At 36.9% G+C, this 27062-nt stretch overlaps 1 protein-coding gene across 1 annotated transcript in view; it reads left to right on the top strand.

Moving 5' to 3' along the window:
• Window positions 1–419: 419 nt before the first annotated feature.
• Window positions 420–27062, top strand: part of LOC110942968 (dnaJ homolog subfamily C member 9-like) — a 39080-nt gene continuing 12437 nt past the window's right edge. The window contains exon 1 of the mRNA XM_022184730.1: window positions 420–588. Within this exon, the coding sequence (XP_022040422.1) occupies window positions 420–588 (169 nt within the window). The remainder of the gene's footprint in view (window positions 589–27062) is intronic.

The raw sequence follows: 27062 nt of genomic DNA, 5'->3' as shown, positions 1-27062 counted from the left end.
TCATCCTAAACCAAGACCTAATCGATCTACACATTCAAATCACCAAAATCCAACACACTTAAATGCACACAATCCCGATTCCAACAACCCCAAACCCCCTCTGCTCTCTCGATTCTGACCGGCGACCGAGTGACTCCGGCGCCCCTCCCACTCCGGTGGTCGCACATCAACCCTCACACCCTCACTCAAGTCTCTCTTTATCTAAATCAGGTCCGGTGACCCGACCGACGACCTCTGCAACTGTTTCTCCGGTCAAGCACACACCACACAACCACTCCTCCGGCGAAGATTACCGGCGCCGCCGTCGGTGATGTTGTTGAAGAGAGAAGTGAAGTTTCTTGAACCCACCCACATACAACACCGATAACAACTCCGGCAAACCTCACCGACACGCAACCAGACCTACACAAACCTCAACCATGGGTGTCGATTACTACAAGATTCTTCAAGTCGATCGCAACGCTAAAGACGATGACTTGAAGAAAGCTTACTGCAAACTCGCTATGAAGTGGCATCCTGATAAGAACCCTAACTGCAAAAAGGACGCAGAAACCAAATTCAAAACCATTTCTGAAGCTCACGATGTATGTATACCAGAATGTTCCCGTTTTTACACTTTTATTTCATGTTAATGCGTTTTAGGTTTCGAATTAGGTATTTGTTTAGGTTGAATTGTGATTTTGATTGCTTATGAGATTGATTAAGCATTGAAGTTGTTAGGTTAATCCATCAGCATGCCACATCAGCAAATATTGGCCACGTCAGCAAAAAGAACTAACCCAGTTATTGTTTATTTAACGACGGGGTGACACAGCAACCCAAGTGTTTAGTTGGGAGTGGTGTGAGCCAAAGTCAAAGTTGAGAGTGCCAGCGGCCAAATGGCAATAGTGGGGGGTGTTTAAATCCATTAACCCTTATTTTTAAGGGAAGTTACAACATTATAATTACAATCTTGCCATTGTTTAAAAACCTCTAGATGATGTAATCGAATGGCCCAGATTAGTTCACACAGTTCACTCTCAACCTAGTGTTCACTCTAGAACCCCACCCTATATATATATATATAGTGGATGGTTCAAATGAGAAGAATTTTTTTGTAAGAAGAGAAAAGAAGAAGTTTCAACCAATAAGAAGGCTTCATTTTACTTCATTTAATATTTGCATTTAATTTTAATATAAGGGTATATTGGTAAACTTACATAAATCATTAATTTGTATTCTTCCCCTTTAATAACTAACTAAATTAAATTTGTAACTCTTTCTCAAAATATATACTTTTTTTTAAATTGAAAAAAAATACAACTTAATTTAAAGTGTAGAATAAATTACTAGTTGTGTAGGATAAATTATGAGTTGTGTAGGATATATTTCGAGGTGTGTAGGATAAATTTTGACTGTGTAGGATAAAATTCTATAATGTGTAGGGTATATATATGAAAATTTTGATATGTGTAGGTTTCGTAGATTATATGTAACATAATTAATGATTAGTTGACTAATTAATTAACAAAAGAAAAATTAATGATATGAGTTATAAATGAAATAGTATTTTACTAATATGCCCTTTCTTCTTTTTCTTCTCACATTAAATTTCTTCTCAAATGAACCTTCCCCTATATATATATATAGGGTGGGGTTCTAGAGTGAACACTGGTGTATTTTATGATTTGATGATGAAATCCTAGCCATACACGTGTGTAAATCAATGGTCAGGATTTGTTCACTCAGTTCGCAAATATACTAGTGTTCACTCTTGAACCTAATCCAATATATATATATATATATATATATATATATATATGTATTATAACAATCGTCCTAAAATATTTCCGACACCCCTAATATATATAGAATGTCACTATATGTCCTAAAATACACCCTGTATATGAAAACCATGCCCAAAATATCGTATATCATTAAAAATAAAATAAAAATCAAGTTTTATGGATTGCTCGCGGGCCGCGAAGACCTTCTCTTAGTCTTACGCGGGACGCGACAGCTGGTCAGCAAAGCGCAGCCTGGTGCTGCCACGTGTCGCAACACCCGTCAAACCTACCCCATTACCGGGCCAAGCTAGGGCCTACTTCCCCTAGCTCGCGAGCCGTGAAGGCTAAGCCTTCGGCTTACGCGGGGCGCGAGAAATGGTCTGATCAGCCCTATAAATTGAGTCGACAAGCACAGTTCAGAAATCGTTCAGTCTTTCAATCTCTCTCTCTCTCAATTTCTCTATATTAGGCACTAAACTCGGGCATAATACCCCCCCCCCCAAAATAAAAAACTTCTACCTCGTTGTAAGTATCATAACCCCCGGTTACGTATTAGATACGCTGCCCGATTGATCTAGGGTTCCGTAGCGGCTGTTGAGGCTCTGCCCGCCGTAGTCGTTGGAATTCTGTCTCGGGGAGGGTATTACTAATGTAAATATTTGGTTATTATAATAACGTGTGTGCATTGCGTAATTAATAGATAATCACCAGGAAATCAAAAAGGAAAACCCTAAGATAGCAATGTGAGTAATCCTCCTTTTTGCAAACTGTTTTTACAAAACCTCAATTGTTTCACATTATATTAAACAGTGATTGAGTATTTGTATTCTATAATTATCATCGGTATGTTGGGGTTTTGTATACAAAATTTGTTACTACACTGTGAGTAGTAACATGACCACAAGTCGGGTTGACAGTACCGTGGGTGGTAATAAAAGTAGAAAATAAACAAATGTAATTGCGCGACCGCCCTCAATACTGTAAACAGTTTTACCTGTCATGATTAAACTGGGATTCACTCATAAGTATTTCCCACTGACAAAATGTTTTTAAACGCGTTTCAGGTAACAAAATGTGAAAGCCAAATAGAAGCCAGCTGGACAGCACTGAAGGCTTGGAAAAGTGGCCATAAAAGTTACCTAAATAAACAGATGTTTTATTTAAATAAAATAGGGTTTATCCCTATAAAAATGTGTGTACTAGAAACTTGGGAATTTCCCATGTATTTAATATTATAAAAGTGTGGTATTTTACTCTGATAAAATAATTCCTAACTACGGTCCTAATGTAATTTTTGCTGCCAAACTAATAAACACCAATACCACTGAAACTGGCCGCGACCGCCCGTTCCCGGGTTATTAGGGGATGTGGTTGCGACAGAAGGTGGTATCAGAGCTAAGCCACTGATTCAGCCACAGAAGTGTTCTGCTAACACCAAAATGTTATTCAATATGTTAGGAAATAAATTACGTGGATACGTGTATATCTGTATATTATTGTTGTTTGTTATTTGACAATTTGTTAGTTTACAGTATGAGCAACCAAGGACCTTCAGACGCTTACCGTCAGTTCTCCAGCTAACCTAGGGACGAAGGCACCTATTCACAGCCTACCCTCTCAGGGTATTCGGCTGACACTGAAGACGGGATTTTCGTGTTCAAAGCCCAATCTGAAGAGCCATTCCCTCCTAAGAAGAGAGGATGGTTCAGCAGAGGAGCCCATGAACGTAGGAAAAGGATGAGAAAACTTCAGCAGCAGCGTGCTTTAGCAACCGCGAACAGAGAAACAAATTCTCACACTCAGGATATGCTCAATAGGAGTCTAGCAAACTTTCATATCTTAGCAACAACATGTAACACCTCGAAAATTCATGTCCAATAATATATCAACACGTGTCATGGACTTTAAACGTGTAAAGAACTGATTTAGAGGGACTAAAGTTGACAAACAAAGAATCTACATGTGTAAAAGGATTCAAAGTGTCAACAATGGATAAATGTATCTTTCAATAACCCTACATGATGTTTATACCCTTAAACGATTAAATCATGGATCATACGAAGCTAATCGTGAAAGAAAGTGAGAGATTACAAACTACAGGGGTTAAATGTGTCAAAATGTTTAAAGTATACTTCTGAGTGACCTTTTAGCAAATCCGAAGCTTTGTAATGATTAATTATGCTCACTAGAATACGTGATAAAAATTTCACAAGGTTTCGATAAAGTATGAGAAAGTTATGACAATATTCGCATACGAGGGGTTAAAAGCATCAACGTTGAAATTTAAGGCTTTACGGGTGATCAGAAAGTTAACCGAGGACTTAACGGTGTTTGGTTATGCCTTGGAGCCCCTAAAAGTCAAGTTAGAGGGTTGAAATTGCAAGAAACAAAGTTAAAACCACGTTTGGAAGGACCAGGGACCTAAAATGCAAATATGAGAAAGTTGTGACCGGAGATCAGCCTTCACGCGGCCCGCGTAAAGGTAAGCCAAACCTTACAAGGCCCGCCTAAGAGCGCCAGCGACCAGATTTGTTGACAGGTGCCTGTTTCAGCAAGTTACACCGACTTTAAAGCATGGTTTTCGATTCTAGGGGCTTGTTTGATGGTTTATAATGGCCTAGGGACACGTGGGATGATCAGGAAACATCCATAGGCTTTGTTGGAATGATCTTGGAGCTCTAGAAAACCTATATAAGGGCCATGAGTTCATTTGTTCAAGTGCTCATTCACTTGCAACAACTCAAGCAATCAATTCTGGAGATAGCTGACCTTGGGAGAAGATTAAGAAGTGTAGAAAAGATAGCAAGGACCTTAAGTAAGAGTTCAAATCCTTGTTTAATCCTATTAATTAGCTTATAGACAAAAAGTCAAACCGTCGTAATTAAGGTTTGACTTAGTGATTAATCACTAATGGTCCAGTCAATTCTAGAATTAAGAATAGCTTTGAGTTGGTATTATGTGGGTAATAAAGCCTTAAAAGGGTATTCTCTGATTCCCACTCTAAGTAAGTCAATTGTCGGGTCAAACTTGATTTTAAAAAGTCAACAGAAAGCTAATTTTCGCATAAACACATAATTAACAATGTAGAAGCCATATAACCTGTTTTATCACTCATATAACTTGGTAATTAATGTAAGAACATGTCAAAGCATGTTCAACCCGACAATTTTCAGTCTAAAGCTCGGTTCGGAACCGAAAGTCGCATAAGTGGACTTTTACTTTGACTTTCAGTTCTGATCCATTAGAGCATTGTTTAGAAATGCCTTAGAGCTTTATTAGGACCAGATTACATGTTAGTATAACCCTCTGAGATTACACGACTTGGTTTATTAGTTATCCGATTCATATGCATGTTTCCTTTAAATGCTTAAATGTTGACTATTATGCCCTTTTCACCTTAAAACGTGATTTTTGAAAAAGTAAAAGAATGGAAACCTTCATTACTGATTTATAGACTTTTCCCTAAAATATGACATCAGTTTGAGGTCTGGATTAGGAGTTATGCTCATTAGCGTAATTAGAAAGCTTTTTATTAATTAAACGGCATAATTAGCATATAGCCTATCTAAACCCAATTTTTGATACCAAACTTTTTACCTACTGATATAAAATAATATTTTGGGATTTTTGAAAATTTTTATTTATTTTTAGGCTGAGCATAACATAGGGTTCTAAGCTTGATCCAGTTATTGTCGGTTTTGCCCTTTTTGACGATAAAATGAGTTTTACAAATCCTTTTGATACCAAACCTCTTTATACTGATCCAATATGATAAATAGAATATTTTAAGCCTTCTGGAATAATAAAAATATCAGCTTTTCTTATAAAACCCAGAAATCGCTTAAAACTACCTTTTTACGCGTTTTAAGCGCATAGTATGTATTAAAATTATTTTAAACATATAAGGCTTGATACCTACTGATATTTTTAGTAAATTTTTATATTCTAACAGTAAGCAAAAGTTTTAAACTCAGATTTCCAGTTTTGACCTTTTAGGCTTAAGTGAAATTACCAAAATGCCCCTACGGTGCATAGTTTAGTTATAAAGGATAAATTTCACATATATACAATACCCTACTGTTATAACTTATTAAATTAAGTATTTTTACTGATTATATCAAACCTGTAACTCAGATTAACATTTAAACTCTTTTATAACTTTTAAAATGACCAAAATGCCCTTACGAGGTATAGTTTGAGTTTAAAATCATTTTGGGCATAATAGAAGATATCCTACTGATGTCACAACATATTGAAGGCATATTAACTTAGGAAACTTGTATATGACTCATTTGGTTACTCGTTACGCACTTTTCGCGTTCGGATCGGCTTTTGTAACTAGTTTGCATATATTAGCCGAAACGGGTCAAACCTTATCATTTTTGTCTAAAAATCCAGAATGTGTTTAAGTTACCCTTATTAAACAAGCATACAAGCTTGTCGGGTCAAAACCACATTCTAAATCGGTCTTCTCTTTATCACGCGTTTGAACCGTATCTTCCTTTTGGAAAACTAACCAGTCTAAGTCTAGGCTTAATTAAAGACCCGTTAGGATTCTAATAGGTTATTAAAAACCTTCGTTCTAGATTAGGAGCTCAGTAAAAGCTACGTGCACTTGCTGTATTTGATTTATACTTTGCTCAGGTAAATACTCTTAACTTATTTTCCCTATACGGGCTTGGGATACGGTATTATAATAATACCGCTTGGTCGGGTATGTAATCATTTAAATCGGATTGTGATTAATGTATTTACATAACTCGTTTTATTCAGTATTATTTGGTGTATGGCCTTTAGGGGTTAAATGACCATGTCCCGGATATCCTTGGCATCATTCAAAGAAATGGCCACGACCTAAGCACGGGGTGTAGGCGTACACCTGACAGTTGCATTATGTAAAAACTGGTAATCCACTTAAAGGAATCAACCTTGTGGGCATTATACCTGTGGCGTGTCAGTTAATCTTGTCCGGCCCTACAAACCAGCCCTAATGGACGACAAATAAGTAAAATTGTATACAAGATTATTTTTAAATAATTGTCCCAAGTTATAAAAGATATTTTTGCCTAAGTGCATTCAAATTAATTTTCAAACTCTTTTCAAAATGAGTCAGTTAAGTTGTATTTACCAGTGTAAACTGACGTATTTTCCAAAAAGGCTAAGTGCAGGTACTATACGTAATAGGCTGGCTACTCTAGGCATCAATAATCAAGTCTCGCAAGCTCTAGATGTTAAAGTCTGTTGAACAATTTCCTTTTTCTTTCGATCCGCCTGTGGATCATTTTCAACTATCTTGTGATACTAAATATTACAATTTATTCGGTTGAAATGAATCTATCTTTTGCTTCCGCTGTGCATTTAAATTGTGTTGTTTGACTATGATGATATCAACTACGTCACGATACTCCCCACCGGGCCCACCGGTAATACGTGGAAATAACGGGGTGTGACAGGTTGGTATCAGAGCCAACACTGAGTGAATTAAACACTAGCCTTTTGTGTTTAATCTCAGTTACACAATTGCACATTCCTCGATTCTCGAGTCTAGACAAAGAACTTAGAACTAATCCTAATTCGTTTTATTTTGCTCTTTATTTGTTTCCTTTGTTATTTTCCGTCTAGCCCCTGAATGGGCAAGTCATTTAACTTAGAAGTCCCGTTTAGGGTAACCATGTACTTGTTTAAATTTTATGGAACGGTTAGATTTAAAATAACATTCCTATTATAAGATCTACAATTATAATAAAATGGCAAAATCTAAAAAGGACAAGACCTAGCCATGTGTCACCTTAAGACAGGGCCAAGATGGTAGTTCCACAATTAGATTCATATTAACATCTCAAATTAGGATTGTTCTGCATTTAAATATTATAAAGAACCTTAAAGGTAAAACCTAGTCTATATGTCATTGCAGACATGGCCAAGATGGTGAAACCTATTCAAAAGATTGAAATCCTTGTTAACTCTGAAGACATGTTAACATTAGTGGCAAAAATTTGATTCGATAAAATCGCATAAGTCATCCTTAAATTGGATTACTCCAATTTTCCTTATTAAAATAATCATCCCTCTAAAGATGAAGTGCCTACGGGCTATAATTAACGTCCTTTGAGACTAAAGACAGTGGTAGCCTACAACTCCCTGTCAAGAAAAGGTAATGAACTTTGATTCAAACGTTAATGCCTCGATTCCATAAAATCTAGGCTTATAAATTAAACTTGTCTACGTGACTAGGCCTTTTTGTGCTATTATTAACTTGTAAATTAGGATTTATGATAAAGATCCTGAACAATTATATATTTAACAAATTAACTAAAATGGTTAATAAATCGTCAAGAACGATAAAACTGTATAAGCTTCTATATAAACCTTGTCTTTATTTGATTTTATGTAGCAATTAAGCTACATGAGTAGGTCGGAGGAAGCAAACAATCATCCCGTGGAAAACCACGTTAATGATAGGATCAATATAACAAGAGAAGAGCTTCGTACGCTGATTGACACTGCCGTATCTAAGGCAGTAGACCGATAGTTCAGGGAAAGTGGCCATAAAAGTTACCTAAATAAACAGATGTTTATTTAAATAAAATAGGGTTTATCCCTATAAAAATGTGTGTACTAGAAACTTGGGAATTTCCCATGTATTTAATATTATAAAAGTGTGGTATTTTACTCTGATAAAATAATTCCTAACTACGGTCCTAATGTATTTTTTGCTGCCAAACTGATAAACACCAATACCACTGAAACTGGCCGCGACCGTCCGTTCCCGGGTTATTAGGGGATGTGGTTGCGACAGAAGGTGGTATCAGAGCTAAGCCACTGATTCAGCCACAGAAGTGTTCTGCTAACACCAAAATGTTATTCAGTATGTTAGGAAATAAATTACGTGGATACGTGTATATCTGTATATTATTGTTGTTTGTTATTTGACAATTTGTTAGTTTACAGTATGAGCAACCAAGGACCTTCAGACGCTTACCGTCAGTTCTCCAGCTAACCTAGGGACAAAGGCACCTCTTCACAGCCTACCCTCTCAGGGTATTCGGCTGACACTGAAGACGGGATTTTCGTGTTCAAAGCCCAATCTGAAGAGCCATTCCCTCCTAAGAAGAGAGGATGGTTCAGCAGAGGAGCCCATGAACGTAGGAAAAGGATGAGAAAACTTCAGCAGCAGCGTGCTTTAGCAACCGCGAACAGAGAAACAAATTCTCACACTCAGGATATGCTCAATAGGAGTCTAGCAAACTTTCATATCTTAGCAACAACATGTAACACCTCGAAAATTCATGTCCAATAATATATCAACACGTGTCATGGACTTTAAACGTGTAAAGAACTGATTTAGAGGGACTAAAGTTGACAAACAAAGAATCTACATGTGTAAAAGGATTCAAAGTGTCAACAATGGATAAATGTATCTTTCAATAACCCTACATGATGTTTATACCCTTAAACGTATAAATCATGGATCATACGAAGCTAATCGTGAAAGAAAGTGAGAGATTACAAACTACAGGGGTTAAATGTGTCAACATGTTTAAAGTATACCTCTGAGTGACCTTTTAGCAAATCTGAAGCTTTGTAATGATTAATTATGCTCACTAGAATACGTGATAAAAATTTCACAAGGTTTCGATAAAGTATGAGAAAGTTATGACAATATTCGCATACGAGGGGTTAAAAGCGTCAACGTTGAAATTTAAGGCTTTACGGGTGATCAGAAAGTTAACCGAGGACTTAACGGTGTTTGGTTATGCCTTGGAGCCCCTAAAAGTCAAGTTAGAGGGTTGAAATTGCAAGAAACAAAGTTAAAACCACGTTTGGAAGGACCAGGGACCTAAAATGCAAATATGAGAAAGTTGTGACCGGAGATCAGCCTTCACGCGGCCCGCGTAAAGGTAAGCCAAACCTTACGCGGCCCGCCTAAGAGTGCCAGTGACCAGATTTGTTGACAGGTGCCTGTTTCAGCAAGTTACAACGACTTTAAAGCATGGTTTTCGATTCTAGGGGCTTGTTTGATGGTTTATAATGGCCTAGGGACACTTGGGATGATCAGGAAACATCCATAGTGTGACAACCCTCACAAAACCAGGTATCCGTACGACTTAATTAACTATTAATTGTTGCCTAATTACTGTGCTTAACTGAGATTTCTGATAAACTGCTACTTGATTGTTGATACATGTACATGTCTGCATCATACTTTGATTTTTCCTGTCACTACATTACTTATTTACTGAACTTTAGTGACAAACATGATGCACAAAAGCACAGTAGCATTTGAACGGATAACCTATTTGACATGCTGATATAGCCAGCATCAGGCAAACACTGCCTCTAAAGGCCTGTATGAGCCAGAAATATTTCGCTACACCCAAAGTGTGTGTAAGGATACAAGGGTTGTATAATTACGTCTCTAGGAATAAGATACAGAGATTGGATGTGCCTAAAACGTACTCTAAGCACAAAACACAGCACTTCTGTCAACATACTAGCTTCTAGCTAATTAATAAAGTGCCAAAACATGAGGAAAATATTCCTGACACTTTGCAGAATAAATTGTGTCGCTAAAAATATTATTTACGACGCTTAAAGGATTACTTAAGCACTTTAACGGATTACTATCCAACTGAACAACCGGACTATACCCGGAACATAAAAATATTGCCAGAAATATTATTAGTATTTTTCTGAGCCAGTTAGGGTCCCTGATTACCCTAACACCCGCTTTATAACGCAACACGTAACTAACGGAGTTAAACTCTAAACTAACTTGGTGAACGTAACTAAACACTAACTGTTTAGTTGGAATTGAACCGGGTACCCCCCCCCCATTACAATCGGCCACCTAAAGGGGAGACAAGGCCCGAATTCTTTTTAATATTTTATTGCTTTTGCCTAATATCTAGAAAGCATGAAATCCGTTGGACGATAATCCTAATTTTGTCTATAAAACCCTCACAATGCACACAAGAGATTACACACTCAAAACACCAACACACTATCCTCCCTCTTGCTCCCCCACCTTCGGCCGAACACCCCCTTAGCACCCACCATATTTTCGAGCTTCCATCTTGCAATTCCAAGTCCATACAAGTCTTAAGGGTCACCTACAACGGAGCTTGGAGCAAACGGAAGTGGAAGGACCTCGCTACGTTGCTTTTATCCACGCCATTTTCGACTAGATTCTTCCCTAGCCCCGAGCTAGAGGTATATTGTTTAAAACTCACTCTTGAACGTATCTAAAGTGGTTAAAAGGATTTTTAACGGTTAAAAGTCGGTAACCCACCTTTTGAATCTAAAAAGTCTACTAAAACTCGAATATCGTTGGATAAAAGGTCATGTCTTGTGTAAATGTCGTAGTATTTGAATATGTTGATTGTTAAGGCCCGATCTACGTTGTGGTGGCTCTTATCATCGTTTAACCCGACTTTGTTAAGATCCCGAATCTTGACATACACTTGTTTCTTTTGTACAAGGGTTAAAAGGTGAAACTCCACCACATGGGAAACATGAACTTGTGTAAAAGTGTTTTGACATGAAAAATAGTATTTAAAACGAGCCGATCTACGTATGTACAAGTGGTATATTCGTAGAACCGGGTGTCGAGAAAATCATGTTTTTATATAAGTTGGGTAACATGTTTACAAAGGTGATTTTTATAAACTACAAGTGTATGAACACTTGTGAAACGAAAGGTCCGACAAAATAACAATTTTTATAAAAATTGTCCGGAAGTTGTAAAGAATGGTTTGTTCCAAAAACGGGGTTTTTGCAAGACTAAACTATTTTATACATAGATCCACTAAATATAACGAGATCTACACAATAGTTTTAGAAAAACTACAAGTCCATGTAATAATGTGATTTTACATACTAGTCTACGTGTTAATGTGTTGAAACTAGTTTGAAGTATCGGAAATTGATTTGGTTGATTTGAAGAATTGTTGAAGTGATTTTGTAAAAGAAAATGATACGCTTGAAAGCGTGGCCACCTCCAGTTACAGGGGAAACTCTGGCGAAATTTTCTAAAAATCCAACACTTAGAATTATTTACAAGTGTTAAACTATTTTGAAAGGTTTTCAAAATATATTTCGCCATGACTTTATTTATTAAATAATCGGAGGTGGGATTTTCACAAAAACTAAACGTGATAAATATTTATTCGATAAATATATTTTTCACAACACTGTTTATGATTATTTTGTGAAAATGTATAAATATTATTTTTAGAGTAAAAATAATATTTACTAACTTCGTCGAACCCAAAATAATACCAACGCCTATACGACAAACATATAAGTTACAACGGTAATTACTATTACCACCTAATCGCCAAAACGTAACTTACGCCTTATTCGGAAATATTCATAAATGCGTATCTTGTCGACGTATTATTTTGGAAAGTGTTGTGTAAAAGAAAATATATTATTTTTGAGAAAAATAATTATATTTTGGAATGAGAAATAAAATATATTAAGTGAGACTTAATATTATAAACACACATGTATTAATTCCCCCATCCTTGGGAAGGAAATTAACTACCAAGTATATACACGGAACGGTTGTCTAACTGTTTCCCGAAAATGTAAACTATAAAGCTAAGGCACGGCCATCCGTCTAATAGAATTAGCACATGTAGGTCGTTGCGCAGCAGTTGGATATTTGGATTACTTGGTATTGTGACGCACTCACTGTGAGTTCATGTCCCCCTTTTCTCTTAACTGTTTTCAGTTTGATAAACTGCGGGGGTGAAATACATGTTACTATGATTATGAATATGTTTATACATGGTATGGTTAGCGTAAGGAGGTTTGTTACTCAGATCATGTGAGTGGGTAGGCACAACTTGAGGCCATTAATCCTCGTAGTAGGACCGAGGGACAGGAGCGGTAGATCTATCTGGGTGTAGCGAGCCCAGCCCCAGGTCCAGCATAACGGACCTCGGGGTGACTTAGTGCCCGACGCATAAATCCGCTAGGTTTGAGTCATCCCTACTTGCACTTCACACATATCAATGGCCTTGCAAACCATTGGTGATCTCTTTTTCCTTATTTGCTACATACCAGGTTTTTTTGATAAAGATAAAGGTTTGTTTACGCACTTTCGCATGAACTCGCTCAACATTATTGTTGATTTTTCAACTTACATGTATTTCAGGGAATTAACGATCTGGCGCGGTATGGCTTGTTTTCCGCTGCATTAGGCCCGAGGTCATCCAGGGTTCGAGGCTTGTGACTCTTTCCTGGACAAGTCACAGTCCTTGAATCACGTTTATGTTAAGTTTGCATTTGTAATGTTTAGACAAGTTGTGGTTGTTGGGTGTTTAACCCATTAAGACAATGTTTTACTATTTTATTTTAATGGATGATCTTGCATATTTTTAATTCATATAGCTTGTTATGATTAAGCTATGGTATTAAGAAGTCACACCAAATTAACCACGCTTCCGCAAAGCCAGGGTGTGACACATAGGCTTTGTTGGAATGATCTTGGAGCTCTAGAAAACCTATATAAGGGCCATGAGTTCATTTGTTCAAGTGCTCATTCACTTGCAACAACTCAAGCAATCAATTCTGGAGATAGCTGACCTTGGGAGAAGATTAAGAAGTGTAGAAAAGATAGCAAGGACCTTAAGTAAGAGTTCGAATCCTTGTTTAATCCTTTAAATTAGCTTATAGACAAAAAGTCAAACCGTCGTAATTAAGGTTTGACTTAGTGATTAATCACTAATGGTCCAGTCAATTCTAGAATTAAGAATAGCTTTGAGTTGGTAATTATGTGGGTAATAAAGCCTTAAAAGGGTATTCTCTAATTCCCACTCTAAGTAAGTCAATTGTCGGGTCAAACTTGATCTTAAAAAGTCAACAGAAAGCTAATTTTCGCATAAACACATAATTAACAATGTAGAAGCCATATAACCTGTTTTATCACTCATATAACTTGGTAATTAATGTAAGAACATGTCAAAGCATGTTCAACCCGACAATTTTCAGTCTAAAGCTCGGTTCGGAACCGAAAGTCGCATAAGTGGACTTTTACTTTGACTTTCAGTTCTGATCCATTAGAGCATTGTTTAGAAATGCCTTAGAGCTTTATTAGGACCAGATTACATGTTAGTATAACCCTCTGAGATTATACAACTTGGTTTATTAGTTATCCGATTCATATGCATGTTTCCTTTAAATGCTTAAATGTTGACTATTATGCCCTTTTCACCTTAAAACGTGATTTTTGAAAAAGTAAAAGAATGGAAACCTTCATTACTGATTTATAGACTTTTCCCTAAAATATGACATCAGTTTGAAGTCTGGATTAGGAGTTATGCTCATTAGGGTAATTAGAAAGCTTTTTATTAATTAAACGGCATAATTAGCATATAGCCTATCTAAACCCAATTTTTGATACCAAACTTTTTACCTACTGATATAAAATAATATTTTGGGATTTTTGAAGATTTTTATTTATTTTTAGGCTGAGCATAACATAGGGTTCTAAGCTTGATTCGGTTATTGTCGGTTTTGCCCTTTTTGGCTATAAAATGAGTTTTACAAATCCTTTTGATACCAAACCTCTTTATACTGATCCAATATGATAAATAGAATATTTTAAGCCTTCTGGAATAATAAAAATATCAGCTTTTCTTATAAAACCCAGAAATCGCTTAAAACTACCTTTTTACGCGTTTTAAGCGCATAGTATGTATTAAAATTATTTTAAACATATAAGGCTTGATACCTACTGATATTTTTAGTAAAGTTTTATATTCTAACAGTAAGCAAAAGTTTTAAACTCAGATTTCCAGTTTTGACCTTTTAGGCTTAAGTGAAATTACCAAAATGCCCCTACGGTGCATAGTTTAGTTATAAAGGATAAATTTCACATATATACAATACCCTACTGTTATAACTTATTAAATTAAGTATTTTTACTGATTATATCAAACCTGTAACTCAGATTAACATTTAAACTCTTTTATAACTTTTAAAATGACCAAAATGCCCTTACGAGGTATAGTTTGAGTTTAAAATCATTTTGGGCATAATAGAAGATATCCTACTGATGTCACAACATATTGAAGGCATATTAACTTAGGAAACTTGTATATGACTCATTTGGTTACTCGTTACGCACTTTTCGCGTTCGGATCGGCTTTTGTAACTAGTTTGCATATATTAGCCGAAACGGGTCAAACCTTATCATTTTTGTCTAAAAATCCAGAATGTGTTTAAGTTAGCCTTATTAAACAATCATACAAGCTTGTCGGGTCAAAACCACATTCTAAACCGGTCTTCTCTTTATCACGCGTTTGAACCGTATCTTCCTTTTGGAAAACTAACCAGTCTAAGTCTAGGCTTAATTAAAGACCCGTTAGGATTCTAATAGGTTATTAAAAACCTTCGTTCTAGATTAGGAGCTCAGTAAAAGCTACGTGCACTTGATGTATTTGATTTATACTTTGCTCAGGTAAATACTCTTAACTTATTTTCCCTATACGGGCTTGGGATACGGTATTATAATAATACCGCTTGGTCGGGTATGTAATCATTTAAATCGGATTGTGATTAATGTATTTACATAACTCGTTTTATTCTGTATTATTTGGTGTATGGCCTTTAGGGGTTAAATGACCATGTCCCGGATATCCTTGGCATCATTCAAAGAAATGGCCACGACCTAAGCACGGGGTGTAGGCGTACACCTGACAGTTGCATTATGTAAAACTGGTAATCCACTTAAAGGAATCAACCTTGTGGGCATTATACCTGTGGCGTGTTAGTTAATCTTGTCCGGCCCTACAAACCAGCCCTAATGGACGACAAATAAGTAAAATTGTATACAATATTATTTTTAAATAATTGTCCCAAGTTATAAAAGATATTTTTGCCTAAGTGCATTCAAATTAATTTTCAAACTCTTTTCAAAATGAGTCAGTTAAGTTGTATTTACCAGTGTAAACTGACGTATTTTCCAAAAAGGCTAAGTACAGGTACTATACGTAATAGGCTGGCTACTCCAGGCATCAATAATCAAGTCTCGCAAGCTCTAGATGTTAAAGTCTGTTGAACAATTTCCTTTTTCTTTCGATCCGCCTGTGGATCATTTTCAACTATCTTGTGATACTAAATATTACAATTTATTCGGTTGAAATGATTCTATCTTTTGCTTCCGCTGTGCATTTAAATTGTGTTGTTTGACTATGATGATATCAACTACGTCACGATACTCCCCACCGGGCCCACCGGTAATACGTGGAAATAACGGGGTGTGACAGGTTGGTATCAGAGCCAACACTGAGTGAATTAAACACTAGCCTTTTGTGTTTAATCTCAGTTACACAATTGCACATTCCTCGATTCTCGAGTCTAGACAAAGAACTTAGAACTAATCCTAATTCGTTTTATTTTGCTCTTTATTTGTTTCCTTTGTTATTTTCCGTCTAGCCCCTGCATGGGCAAGTCATTTAACTTAGAAGTCCCGTTTAGGGTAACCATGTACTTGTTTAAATTTTATGGAACAGTTAGATTTAAAATAACATTCCTATTATAAGATCTACTATTATAATAAAATGGCAAAATCTAAAAAGGACAAGACCTAGCCATGTGTCACCTTAAGACAGGGCCAAGATGGTAGTTCCACAATTAGATTCAGATCCATATTAACATCTCAAATTAGGATTGTTCTGCATTTAAATATTATAAAGAATCTTAAAGGTAAAACCTAGTCTATATGTCATTGCAGACATGGCCAAGATGGTGAAACCTATTCAAAAGATTCAAATCCTTGTTAACTCTGAAGACATGTTAACATTAGTGGCAAAAATTTGATTCGATAAAATCGCATAAGTCATCCTTAAATTGGATTACTCCAATTTTCCTTATTAAAATAATCATCCCTCTAATGATGAAGTGCCTACGGGCTATAATTAACGTCCTTTGAGACTAAAGACAGTGGTAGCCTACAACTCCCTGTCAAGAAAAGGTAATGAACTTTGATTCAAACCTTAATGCCTCGATTCCATAAAATCTAGGCTTATAAATTAAACTTGTCTACGTGACTAGGCCTTTTTGTGCTATTATTAACTTGTAAATTAGGATTTATGATAAAGATCCTGAACAATAATATATTTAACAAATTAACTAAAATGGTTAATAAATCGTCAAGAATGATAAAACTGTATAAGCTTCTATGTAAACCTTGTCTTTATTTGATTTTATGTAGCAATTAAGCTACATGAGTAGGTCGGAGGAAGCAAACAATCATCCCGTGGAAAACCACGTTAATGATAGGATCAATATAACAAGAGAAGAGCTCCGTACGCTGATTGACACTGCCGTATCTAAGGCAGTAGACCGACAGTTCAGGGAATCTAGTGGGACACATAGTAGAACCTCTTCAGCACCCCACTCTAAGTCTGTCCCTAAAACTCATTCAGAAGCCCACAACAAGCAACCCTCTACCCAACCTAAACCCAAGAAAGAGGATGTTCAACATTCCTCAAACCAACACAGTGTTCCATCCAAGAGGATAGTGTTCGATGATGAACCGCGTACCAAGCCCTATACCTATAAGTACTTTGTTTCCTACAAACCCCGGGATTTCACTGGGGAGAAAGGGGCAATTGATTGTATGACCTGGTTAGATGAGATGCACACAGTAGTTGACATTAGCAGGTTGTACTGAAAGGGATATAGTGAAGTATGTGTCCTAATCATTCAAGGGAGAGGCACTAGCATGGTGGAAGTCTCTCATTCAAGCTGCTGGAAAGATCCCACTCTACAATCTGACATGGGATCAGTTTGTTGCTCTCATTAAGGAGAATTACTACCCTCAGCATGAGATTGAAGGGATTGAGTCAGATTTCTTGTCATTGGTGATGAAGAATTTAGATTGTCAAGCTTACCTCACCAGTTTCAATACCATGTCTAGACTGGTTCCGTACCTGGTAACCCCGGAACCGAAAAGGATTGCTCGCTTCATTGGGGGTTTAGCCCCAGAAATTAAAGCCAGTGTTAATGCTTCAAGACCTGCTACATTTAGGTCAGCAGTTGATCTATCTCTGTCTGTTACTTTAGATGCGGTCAGGCTAAGATAGCTAAAGAATTCTAAAGAATGTAAGAGAAAGCATGAGGATGATAACTCACGAGGGTCGAAGAAGAAGCATAAGGGTAATACTGACTTCAAGAAGAAGTCCGGGTCCAACAAGGGTAACAACAGGTGGAGAAAAAGCCAAAGTGCACGACTTGCCAAAACCGCCAGTTTGGAAAATGCAGGCTTGAGACCAAGTCTCAATCAGGACCACCTGCATGTGGGTTACGCAAGTCTAAGGAGCACAAAACAGTAGACTGCAAGAAGATTAAGGATGCTACGTACTACAATTGCAATGAAAAAGGGCACATTAAGACCAACTGTCCTAAATACGCTAAAAAGCCTGAGGAAGCCAAGAAGACCAATGCGAGGGTCTTCCAAATGAACGCACAGGAGGCTATCCAGAACGACAATGTGATAATAGGTACCTTCCTCATAAATGATGTTTATGCAAGGGTGTTATTTGATTCAGGCGCTGATAAATCATTCCTAGATAATAAGTTCTGTAAGTTGCTGAATTTACCTGTTAAAACCTTAAGTGTGAAACATGAGGTGGAATTAGCCGATGGAACCCTAGAAACAGCCTCAACTGTGTTAGACGGATGTGTTATATCCATTAGGAACCACTCCTTCCTGTTATCCTTACTTCCTTTGAAGTTAGCCGGTTTTGATATAGTTATAGGCATGGATTGGCTATCCCATAACCAAGCCCAGATCTTGTGCAACAAGAAGCAAGTGGTGATCAAGACTCCATCTGGTGAGCCACTTACCATTTAGGGAGATACCCAGTATGGACTGCCTGAGCAAGTGTCAATGCTCAAGGCATCTAGATGTCTGAAGAAGGGTTGTGTCATTATGGCACAGGTAACTATTGATGAGCTGAAGCCCAAGATTGAAGGTATTCCAGTCATTTATGAGTACCCTGAAGTTTTCCCTGAAGAACTACCTGGTTTACCACCAGATAGGCAGGTAGAATTCAGAATTGACATCATCCCCGGAGCAGCACCTGTTGCGATAGCGCCTTATAGGTTGACACCAACGGAAATGAAAGAGTTGCGAACACAACTAGATGATTTGTTAGCTAAAGGTTTTGTTAGACCTAGTTCGTCTCCTTGGGGAGCGCCAATCTTGTTTGTCAAGAAAAAAGGATGGATCGATGCGTCTATGCATCGATTATTGTGAGCTTAATAAGGTTACTATCAAGAATAGGTATCCTTTGCCAAGGATCGACGATCTGTTTGATCAATTACAAAGGGCAAGCTATTTTTCTAAGATTGATTTGAGGTCAGGCTATCATCAACTGAAGGTTAAAGATGAAGATGTACCAAGATCTGAAGGCAACTATTGGTGGATAGGCTTGAAGAAGTCTATAGCTTCCTATGTAGCCAAATGTTTGACGTGCGCTCAAGTCAAAGCTGAACATCAAAAGTCGTCAGGTTTGCTTCAACAGCCTGAACTTCCCACCTGGAAGTGGGAAATGGTGACAATGGATTTTATCACCAAGTTGCCAAAGACAAAGAAAGGAAATGATACTATATAGGTCATAGTAGATAGACTGACTAAGTTAGCACATTTCCTACCCATCAAGGAAACTCATAGCTCCGACATGCTAGCCCAATTGTACGTAGATAAGATTGTATCTCTTCATGGCGTACCAGTATCTATTATCTCTGACAGGGATACTAGATACACATCGCATTTTTGGAAAAGTTTCCAACAGTCTTTGGGCACGCGCCTAAATTTTAGTACGGCTTACCATCCTCAGACGGACGGACATAGTGAGCGTACAATTCAAACTTTGTAAGGCATGCTTCGTGCATGTGTAATTGATTTAGGTGGTAATTGGGATAACCACCTGCCGTTGATCGAGTTCTCCTATAACAATAGCTACCATACAAGTATTCAGGCTGCGCCTTTTGAGGCATTATATGGTATAAAGTGCAGAACGCCTGTTTGTTGGGCAGAAGTAGGAGAAGCTCAGTTATCAGGACCTGATATAATCCTTGAAACAACGGACAAGATTGTCCAAATTCGTGACCGCCTGAAAGCTGCCAGGGATATGCAGAAAAGTTATGCTGATAAAAGGCGAAAATCTCTAAAGTTTGAGGTTGGTGATAAAGTTTTGCTTAAAGTATCACCCTGGAAAGGAGTGATGCGATTTGGTAAAAAGGGTAAGTTAAGCCCAAGGTAAATAGGACCATTCGAGATCATCGAATGTGTTGGAATAGTGGCTTATAAGTTAAAGTTACCTGAAGAGCTCAGTGGTATTCATAATGTATTCCACATCTGCAATCTGAAGAAATGTCTAGCTGATGAGTCGCTAGTCATGCCTCATACAGATGTGCATATAGATGAGAGCTTGAAATTTTTTGAAAAACCTTTGTCGATTGAGGATCGACAGGTTAAGAAGCTTCGAAGGAAGCAAGTGCCAATTGTGAAAGTTAAATGGAATGCCCGCAGAGGTCCCGAGTATACGTGGGAGGTAGAGTCCACAATGAAAGAAAAGTACCCTCATTTGTTACAGAAAATCTCGAGGTCGAGATTTCTTTTAAGGGGGTGAGGATGTAACACCTCGAAAATTCATGTCCAATAATATATCAACACGTGTCATGGACTTTAAACGTGTAAAGAACTGATTTAGAGGGACTACAGTTGACAAACAGAGAATCTACGTGTGTAAAAGGATTCAAAGTGTCAACAATGGATAAATGTATCTTTCAATAACCCTACATGATGTTTATACCCTTAAACGAATAAATTGTTGGACCGTTGTTTTGACCCGAAAAGTCATCCGAGACAGTTCATCATCACATATAAAGGCGGAATCAGTATATATGACGTTACAACAGCTTGTCCTTTTTAATTCCACTGCTTTTATTGCTTTCTAAGTAAATTTTGACAGAGTTTCGCTCCAGAGCACATACACGACTGCTAGATCCGCTCAAATGATCAGGTATATATAGGGTTGCCTGGTTCGCTCCAACTGACTTGACATTTAAGCGAACCAGTCACACTACCATATAAGCGAACCTGATTATGATCCCTATAAGCGAACCTGTATCTAAAATGTACATATAAGCGAACCTATTACATTTAAACATGATTTTGACTATCTAGACCCTCTGTTGACCTATCTTGACCTAAGACTTCACGTAGACGTAGTCAACAGACATCCCATGCATCAACATAAATCATGGATCATACGAAGCTAATCGTGAAAGAAAGTGAGAGATTACAAACTACAGGGGTTAAATATGTCAACATGTTTAAAGTATACCTCTGAGTGACCTTTTAGCAAACCTAAAGCTTTGTAACGATTAATTATGCTCACTAGAATACGTGATAAAAATTTCACAAGGTTTCGATAAAGTATGTGAAAGTTATGACAATATTCGCATACGAGGGGTTAAAAGCGTCAACGTTGAAATTTAAGGTTTTACGGGTGATCACAAAGTTAACCGAGGACTTAACGGTGTTTGGTTATGCCTTGGAGCCCTTAAAAGTCAAGTTAAATGGTTGAAATTGCAAGAAACAAAGTTAAAACCACGTTTGGAAGGACCAGGGACCTAAAATGCTAATATGAGAAAGTTGTGACCGGAGATCAGCCTTCACGCGGCCCGCGTAAAGGTAAGCCAAACCTTACGTGGCCCGCCTAAGAGTGCCAGCGACCAGATTTGTTGACAGGTGCCTGTTTCAGCAAGTTACACCGACTTTAAAGCATGGTTTTCGATTCTAGGGGCTTGTTTGATGGTTTATAATGGCCTAGGGACACTTGGGATGATCAGGAAACATCCATAGGCTTTGTTGGAATGATCTTGGAGCTCTAGAAAACCTATATAAGGGCCATGAGTTCATTTATTCAAGTGCTCATTCACTTGCAACAACTCAATTAATCAATTGTGGAGATAGCTGACCTTGGGAGAACATTAAGAAGTGTAGAAAAGATAGTAAGGACCTTAAGTAAGAGTTCTAATCCTTGTTTAATCCTTTTAATTAGCTTATAGACCAAAAAGTCAAACCGTCGTAATTAAGGTTTGACTTAGTGATTAATTACTAATGGTCCAGTCAATTCTAGAAGTAAGAATAGCTTTGGGTTGGTAATTATGTGGGTAATAAACCCTTAAAAGGGTGTTCTCTGATACCCAATCTAAGTAAGTCAATTGTCGGGTCAAACTTCATCTTAAAAAGTCAACAGAAAGCTAATTTTCGCATAAACACATAATTAACAATGTAGAAGCCATATAACCTGTTTTATCACTCATATAACTTGGTAATTAATGTAAGAACATGTCAAAGCATGTTCAACCCGACAATTTTCAGTCTAAAGCTCGGTTCGAAACCGAAAGTCGCATAAGTGGACTTTTACTTTGACTTTCAGTTCTGATCCATTAGAGCATAGTTTAGAAATGCATTAGAGCTTTATTAGGACCAGCTTACATGTTAGTATAACCCTCTGAGATTATACAACTTGGTTCATTAGTTATCCGATTCATAAGCATGTTTCCATTAAATGCTTAAATGTTGACTATTATGCCCATTTCACCTTAAAACGTGATTTTTGAAAAAGTAAAAGAATGGAAACCTTCATTACTGATTTATAGACTTGTCCCTAAAATATGACATCAGTTTGAGGTCTGGATTAGGAGTTATGCTCATTAGCGTAATTAGAAAGCTTTTTATTTGTTAAACGGCATAATTAGCATATAGCCTATCTAAACCCAATTTTTGATACCAAACTTTTTACCTACTGATATAAAATAATATTTTGGGATTTTTGAAGATTTTTATTTATTTTTAGGCTGAGCATAACATAGGGTTCTAAGCTTGATTCGATTATTGTCGGTTTTGCCCTTTTTGGCTATAAAATGAGTTTTACAAATCCTTTTGATACCAAACCTTTTTCTACTGATCCAATATGATAAATAGAATATTTTAAGCCTTCTGGAATAATAAAAATATCAGCTTTTCTTATAAATCCCGGAAATCGCTTAAAACTACCTTTTTACGCGTTTTAAGCGCATAGTATGTATTAAAATTATTTTAAACATATAAGGCTTGATACCTACTGATATTTTTAGTAAATTTTTATATTCTAACAGTAAGCAAAAGTTTTAAACTTAGATTTCCAGTTTTAACCTTTTAGGCTTAAGTGAAATTACCAAAATGCCCCTACGGTGCATAGTTTAGTTATAAAGGATAAATTTCACATATATACAATACCCTACTGTTATAACTTATTAAATTAAGTATTTATACTGATTATATCAGACCTGTAACTCAGATTAACATTTAAACTCTTTTATAACTTTTAAAATGACCAAAATGCCCTTACGAGGCATAGTTTGAGTTTAAAATCATTTTGGGCATAATAGAAGATATCGATGTCACAACATATTTAAGGCATATTAACTTAGGAAACTTGTATATGACTCATTTGGTTACTCGTTACCGACTTTTCGCGTTCGGATCGGCTTATGTAACTACTTTGCATATATTAGCCGAAACGGGTCAAACCTTATCATTTTTGTCTCAAAATCCAGAATGTGTTTAAGTTACCCTTTTTAAACAAGCATACAAGCTTGTCGGGTCAAAACCACATTCTAAACCGGTCTTCGCTTTATCACGCGTTTGAACCGTATCTTCCTTTTGGAAAACTAACCGGTCTAAGTCTTTGCTTAATTAAAGACCCGTTAGGATTCTAATAGGTTATTAAAAACCTTCGTTCTAGATTAGGAGCCCAGTAAAAGCTACGTGCACTTGCTTTATTTGTTTTATACTTTGCTCAGGTAAATAATCTTAACTTATTTTCCCTATACGAGCTTGGGATATGGTATTATAATAATACCGCTTGGTCGGGTATGTAATCATTTAAATCGGTCTGTGATTAATGTATTGACATAACTCGTTTTATTCTGTATTATTTGGTGTATGGCTTTTGGGGGTTAAATGACCATGTCCCGGATATCCTTGGCATCATTCAAAGAAATGGCCACGACCTAAGCACGGGGTGTAGGCGTACACCTGACAGTTGCATTATGTAAAAACTGGTAATCCACTTAAAGGAATCAACCTTGTGGGCATTATACCTGTGGCATGTCAGTTAATCTTGTCTGGCCCTACAAACCAACCCTAATGGACGACAAATAAGTAAAACTGTATACAAGATTATTTTTAAATAATTGTCCCAAGTTATAAAAGACATTTTTGCCTAAGTGCATTCAAATTAATTTTCAAACTTTTTTCAAAATGAGCCAGTTAAGTTGTATTTACCAGTGTAAACTGACGTATTTTCCAAAAAGGCTAAGTGCAGGTACTATACGTAATAGGCTGGCTACTCCAGGCATCAATAATCAAGTCTCGCAAGCTCTAGATGTTAAAGTCTATTGAGAAATTTCCTTTTTCTTTCGATCCGCCTATGGATCATTTTCAACTATCTTGTGATACTTAATACTACAATTTATTCGGTTGAAATGAATCTATCTTTTGCTTCCGCTGTGCATTTAAATTTAGTTGTTTGACTATGATGATATCAACTATTTCCCACCATTACCACTATTTCCCACACAACCTATGGATTTGGAACCAAACCCTGTAGACCAAATTCTAATGCCTGATTTTGACCCAGCAGAAATACCTAGAGTACCAGCACCCCATCCCCCAGACTATAACCCATGGTTTGATGACCATAGGGATTATGAACAACGCTACCCAATACCAGATGAACCCATGCCAAACCTAGCAGCTTACCCAAACTTGGACCCCCTGGACCCATATTATGATAACGACCACGTAGGATCGGGTTTCGACCCGAACGAGTTGTTCAGAGGAGTTTTACTTTGTTTCAGGTGCGGAAAACAAGAAACAAAGATAGAAACAACTAATTCTTCACTATAAATACTGATTATATTGATTTGAACACAGATACAATCAGTCTTCACACCGGCAGCACTTCGATATGGAATACAAGACTTCGTTATCTGATTTCGCTGGAAGTGACCTATATATAGGCACTTGATTCCGCCCGAAACAACACTACGTCAGTTGGAGCGGAATCAGCAACATTGTGATTCCGCTCGAAAGTATTCACCTGACATTTGGAGCGGAATTAACATGTTGAGCTTGGAGCGAAATCAGCTTCTTACAACCTAAACTTGAACATTTTCTCGTCCTACGTACCCTGATCTATACAATCTAATCTAAGACTCGATACAAGACGAAGTCGACAGATGTATGAACCAACAGACTCCCCCTCAGATGTTGACGAGTCTTCAGTGTCGAGTTTGACTGTGTCATGTCTTCGCATCTTCAATCTTGATTAGTCTCTGGGCTTCACTCTGTCACTAATAGCAACAACAGACTCCCCTTAACAATGTGCTGGCATTCCTTTAGTTCTTCAGCATCATCTGCTTCAGGATCGTTGTCTGGCTTTCACACTTTGTTCATAGAATCAAATCCTAGCTCAAGCTCTATCCACAGAGTCCTCAGGTGTCGGAAACCTGGCTCTTTAACACATAAGCTTCTCAGGATCGATCAACCTAGCTATCTCTCATACAGCTTTGATTCCAAGATCATCACCTGACTCTCTTCCAGCTCAGGGTCTTTAAATCAAGCTCATACTTAACCTGCATAATCTCTACCTCAAAGTAAATTTCACTCATTTACACATTTCAAATATAGAGACATGCACTAACTCAGATTCTCCCTCAAATCAAAACAAATTTCTGATGAACCACTTGAAGATTTGATTAAAACACAATTAATTAAGAACAAAACTCACTCTCAAATTATGCTCATCATGTTTAGCACTCGGAATTTTGAAAATCAGCTTTTCAATACCAGTTGTCGAAAATCTTTTTGAATTTTCAAAAGTTTATGCTAAAACACACTAAAATCTATTTGGATTTTGAAATAAGAAGAAACTGTAATGGAGTAAAGAAATATTTACAGACAATGTTTTTGTGAGTTTGTGTAAGAGGATCATATTAGTTTATGAGACAAGTCACCAACACCGTTAAGCTTGATTCATTTTAAGTTCTAAACAATTCACCTTGATTGTCAGTATATTTGTCCACTTAAATTTTCACACAAAGTTCAACTGATCCGAGATACGATATTAATGTCTTAAGCACTTGAACTTATTCGCGTGTTCCACTACTTGAATATACTCCCGTATCCAGATCCCAATATTCAGTCTTACAAGTGAGTATACCACAGATGATATCTGTAAAGGGGTTATATTGCGAGGGCCGTGAGAGCTCAGGTCGATACTTCCGTATACGCAGAGAGATGACGGCTTCGACTTTTGGTGTGTCCCCTTTAGAGGATCTTTTGTTTCAACAGCAATGATTATCAATTTTATTGTTTAATCAATTTGCTGAGGGCTGCGCTTATATTTCAAAGCATTTGCGGAAAGTATTATACGGGGACTAGGTCAGTATTTCCATACAGCAGAAGTCCCAGAATAATACCCCAGATATCACTGAGTATAAAGACCTAGTATCTCAAAAAGAGGGACCTTTCAAACAAGATTCCAGGGGTTACCTATATATCCAAGAAGTTGTTACCCACAGAATAAGCAAGTTTGAATTTTTAGATTTATATCTCGTTACAAGCTACTAAATGTGCAAAAACCTACTGACACATCCGCAGTGAGATTGTTTATCACATTTTAACTTTCCAATTCTCTAACATGTTGTAACAGTCCACTGATGTACTATCATTTCCTCTTTTTATTCAACAAAACTCTTTTTACATTTTATAATGTTTTTGTCTTTTTCAAATTTTCTAATGTTTTTGGATTTTCTGAAATTTCTTACTCCCCCTAAAATGAAAACACATTAAAGAAAATTGAAAACAAACTATACAGAAAATTGACAACCGATATCGAATCGCATCAAATCGCCATTCACTTGGCATAAACAATCAGAACTCCCCCTTTCAACAAACTATTTTCTCATTATGATTTCAAAACACTTAAGTTTGTTTTAATCAAAATGATTTTCCCAAAAAATAAGTTTGTTATAACCACTTATAGGTTCACTTGTAAGTTAGGGGTATGGTTCATCATATTGTTCATTAATCACTTGTATTAAGATTACATCAAGTTCAACTCAATGACCTTGACGAATCCTTTGTACCACTTTCAAAAACATCCATAATATCTAACCATATGTAGGAATAAACCTCTACACAAATCGTTTTAC

This window comes from Helianthus annuus, chromosome 5 (assembly GCF_002127325.2).
Source record: "Helianthus annuus cultivar XRQ/B chromosome 5, HanXRQr2.0-SUNRISE, whole genome shotgun sequence".
NCBI classification, from domain to species: Eukaryota; Viridiplantae; Streptophyta; class Magnoliopsida; order Asterales; family Asteraceae; genus Helianthus; species Helianthus annuus.
The sequence above is the reverse complement of the archived record's forward strand: the minus strand, read 5'-3'. Positions and strand labels throughout refer to the sequence as shown.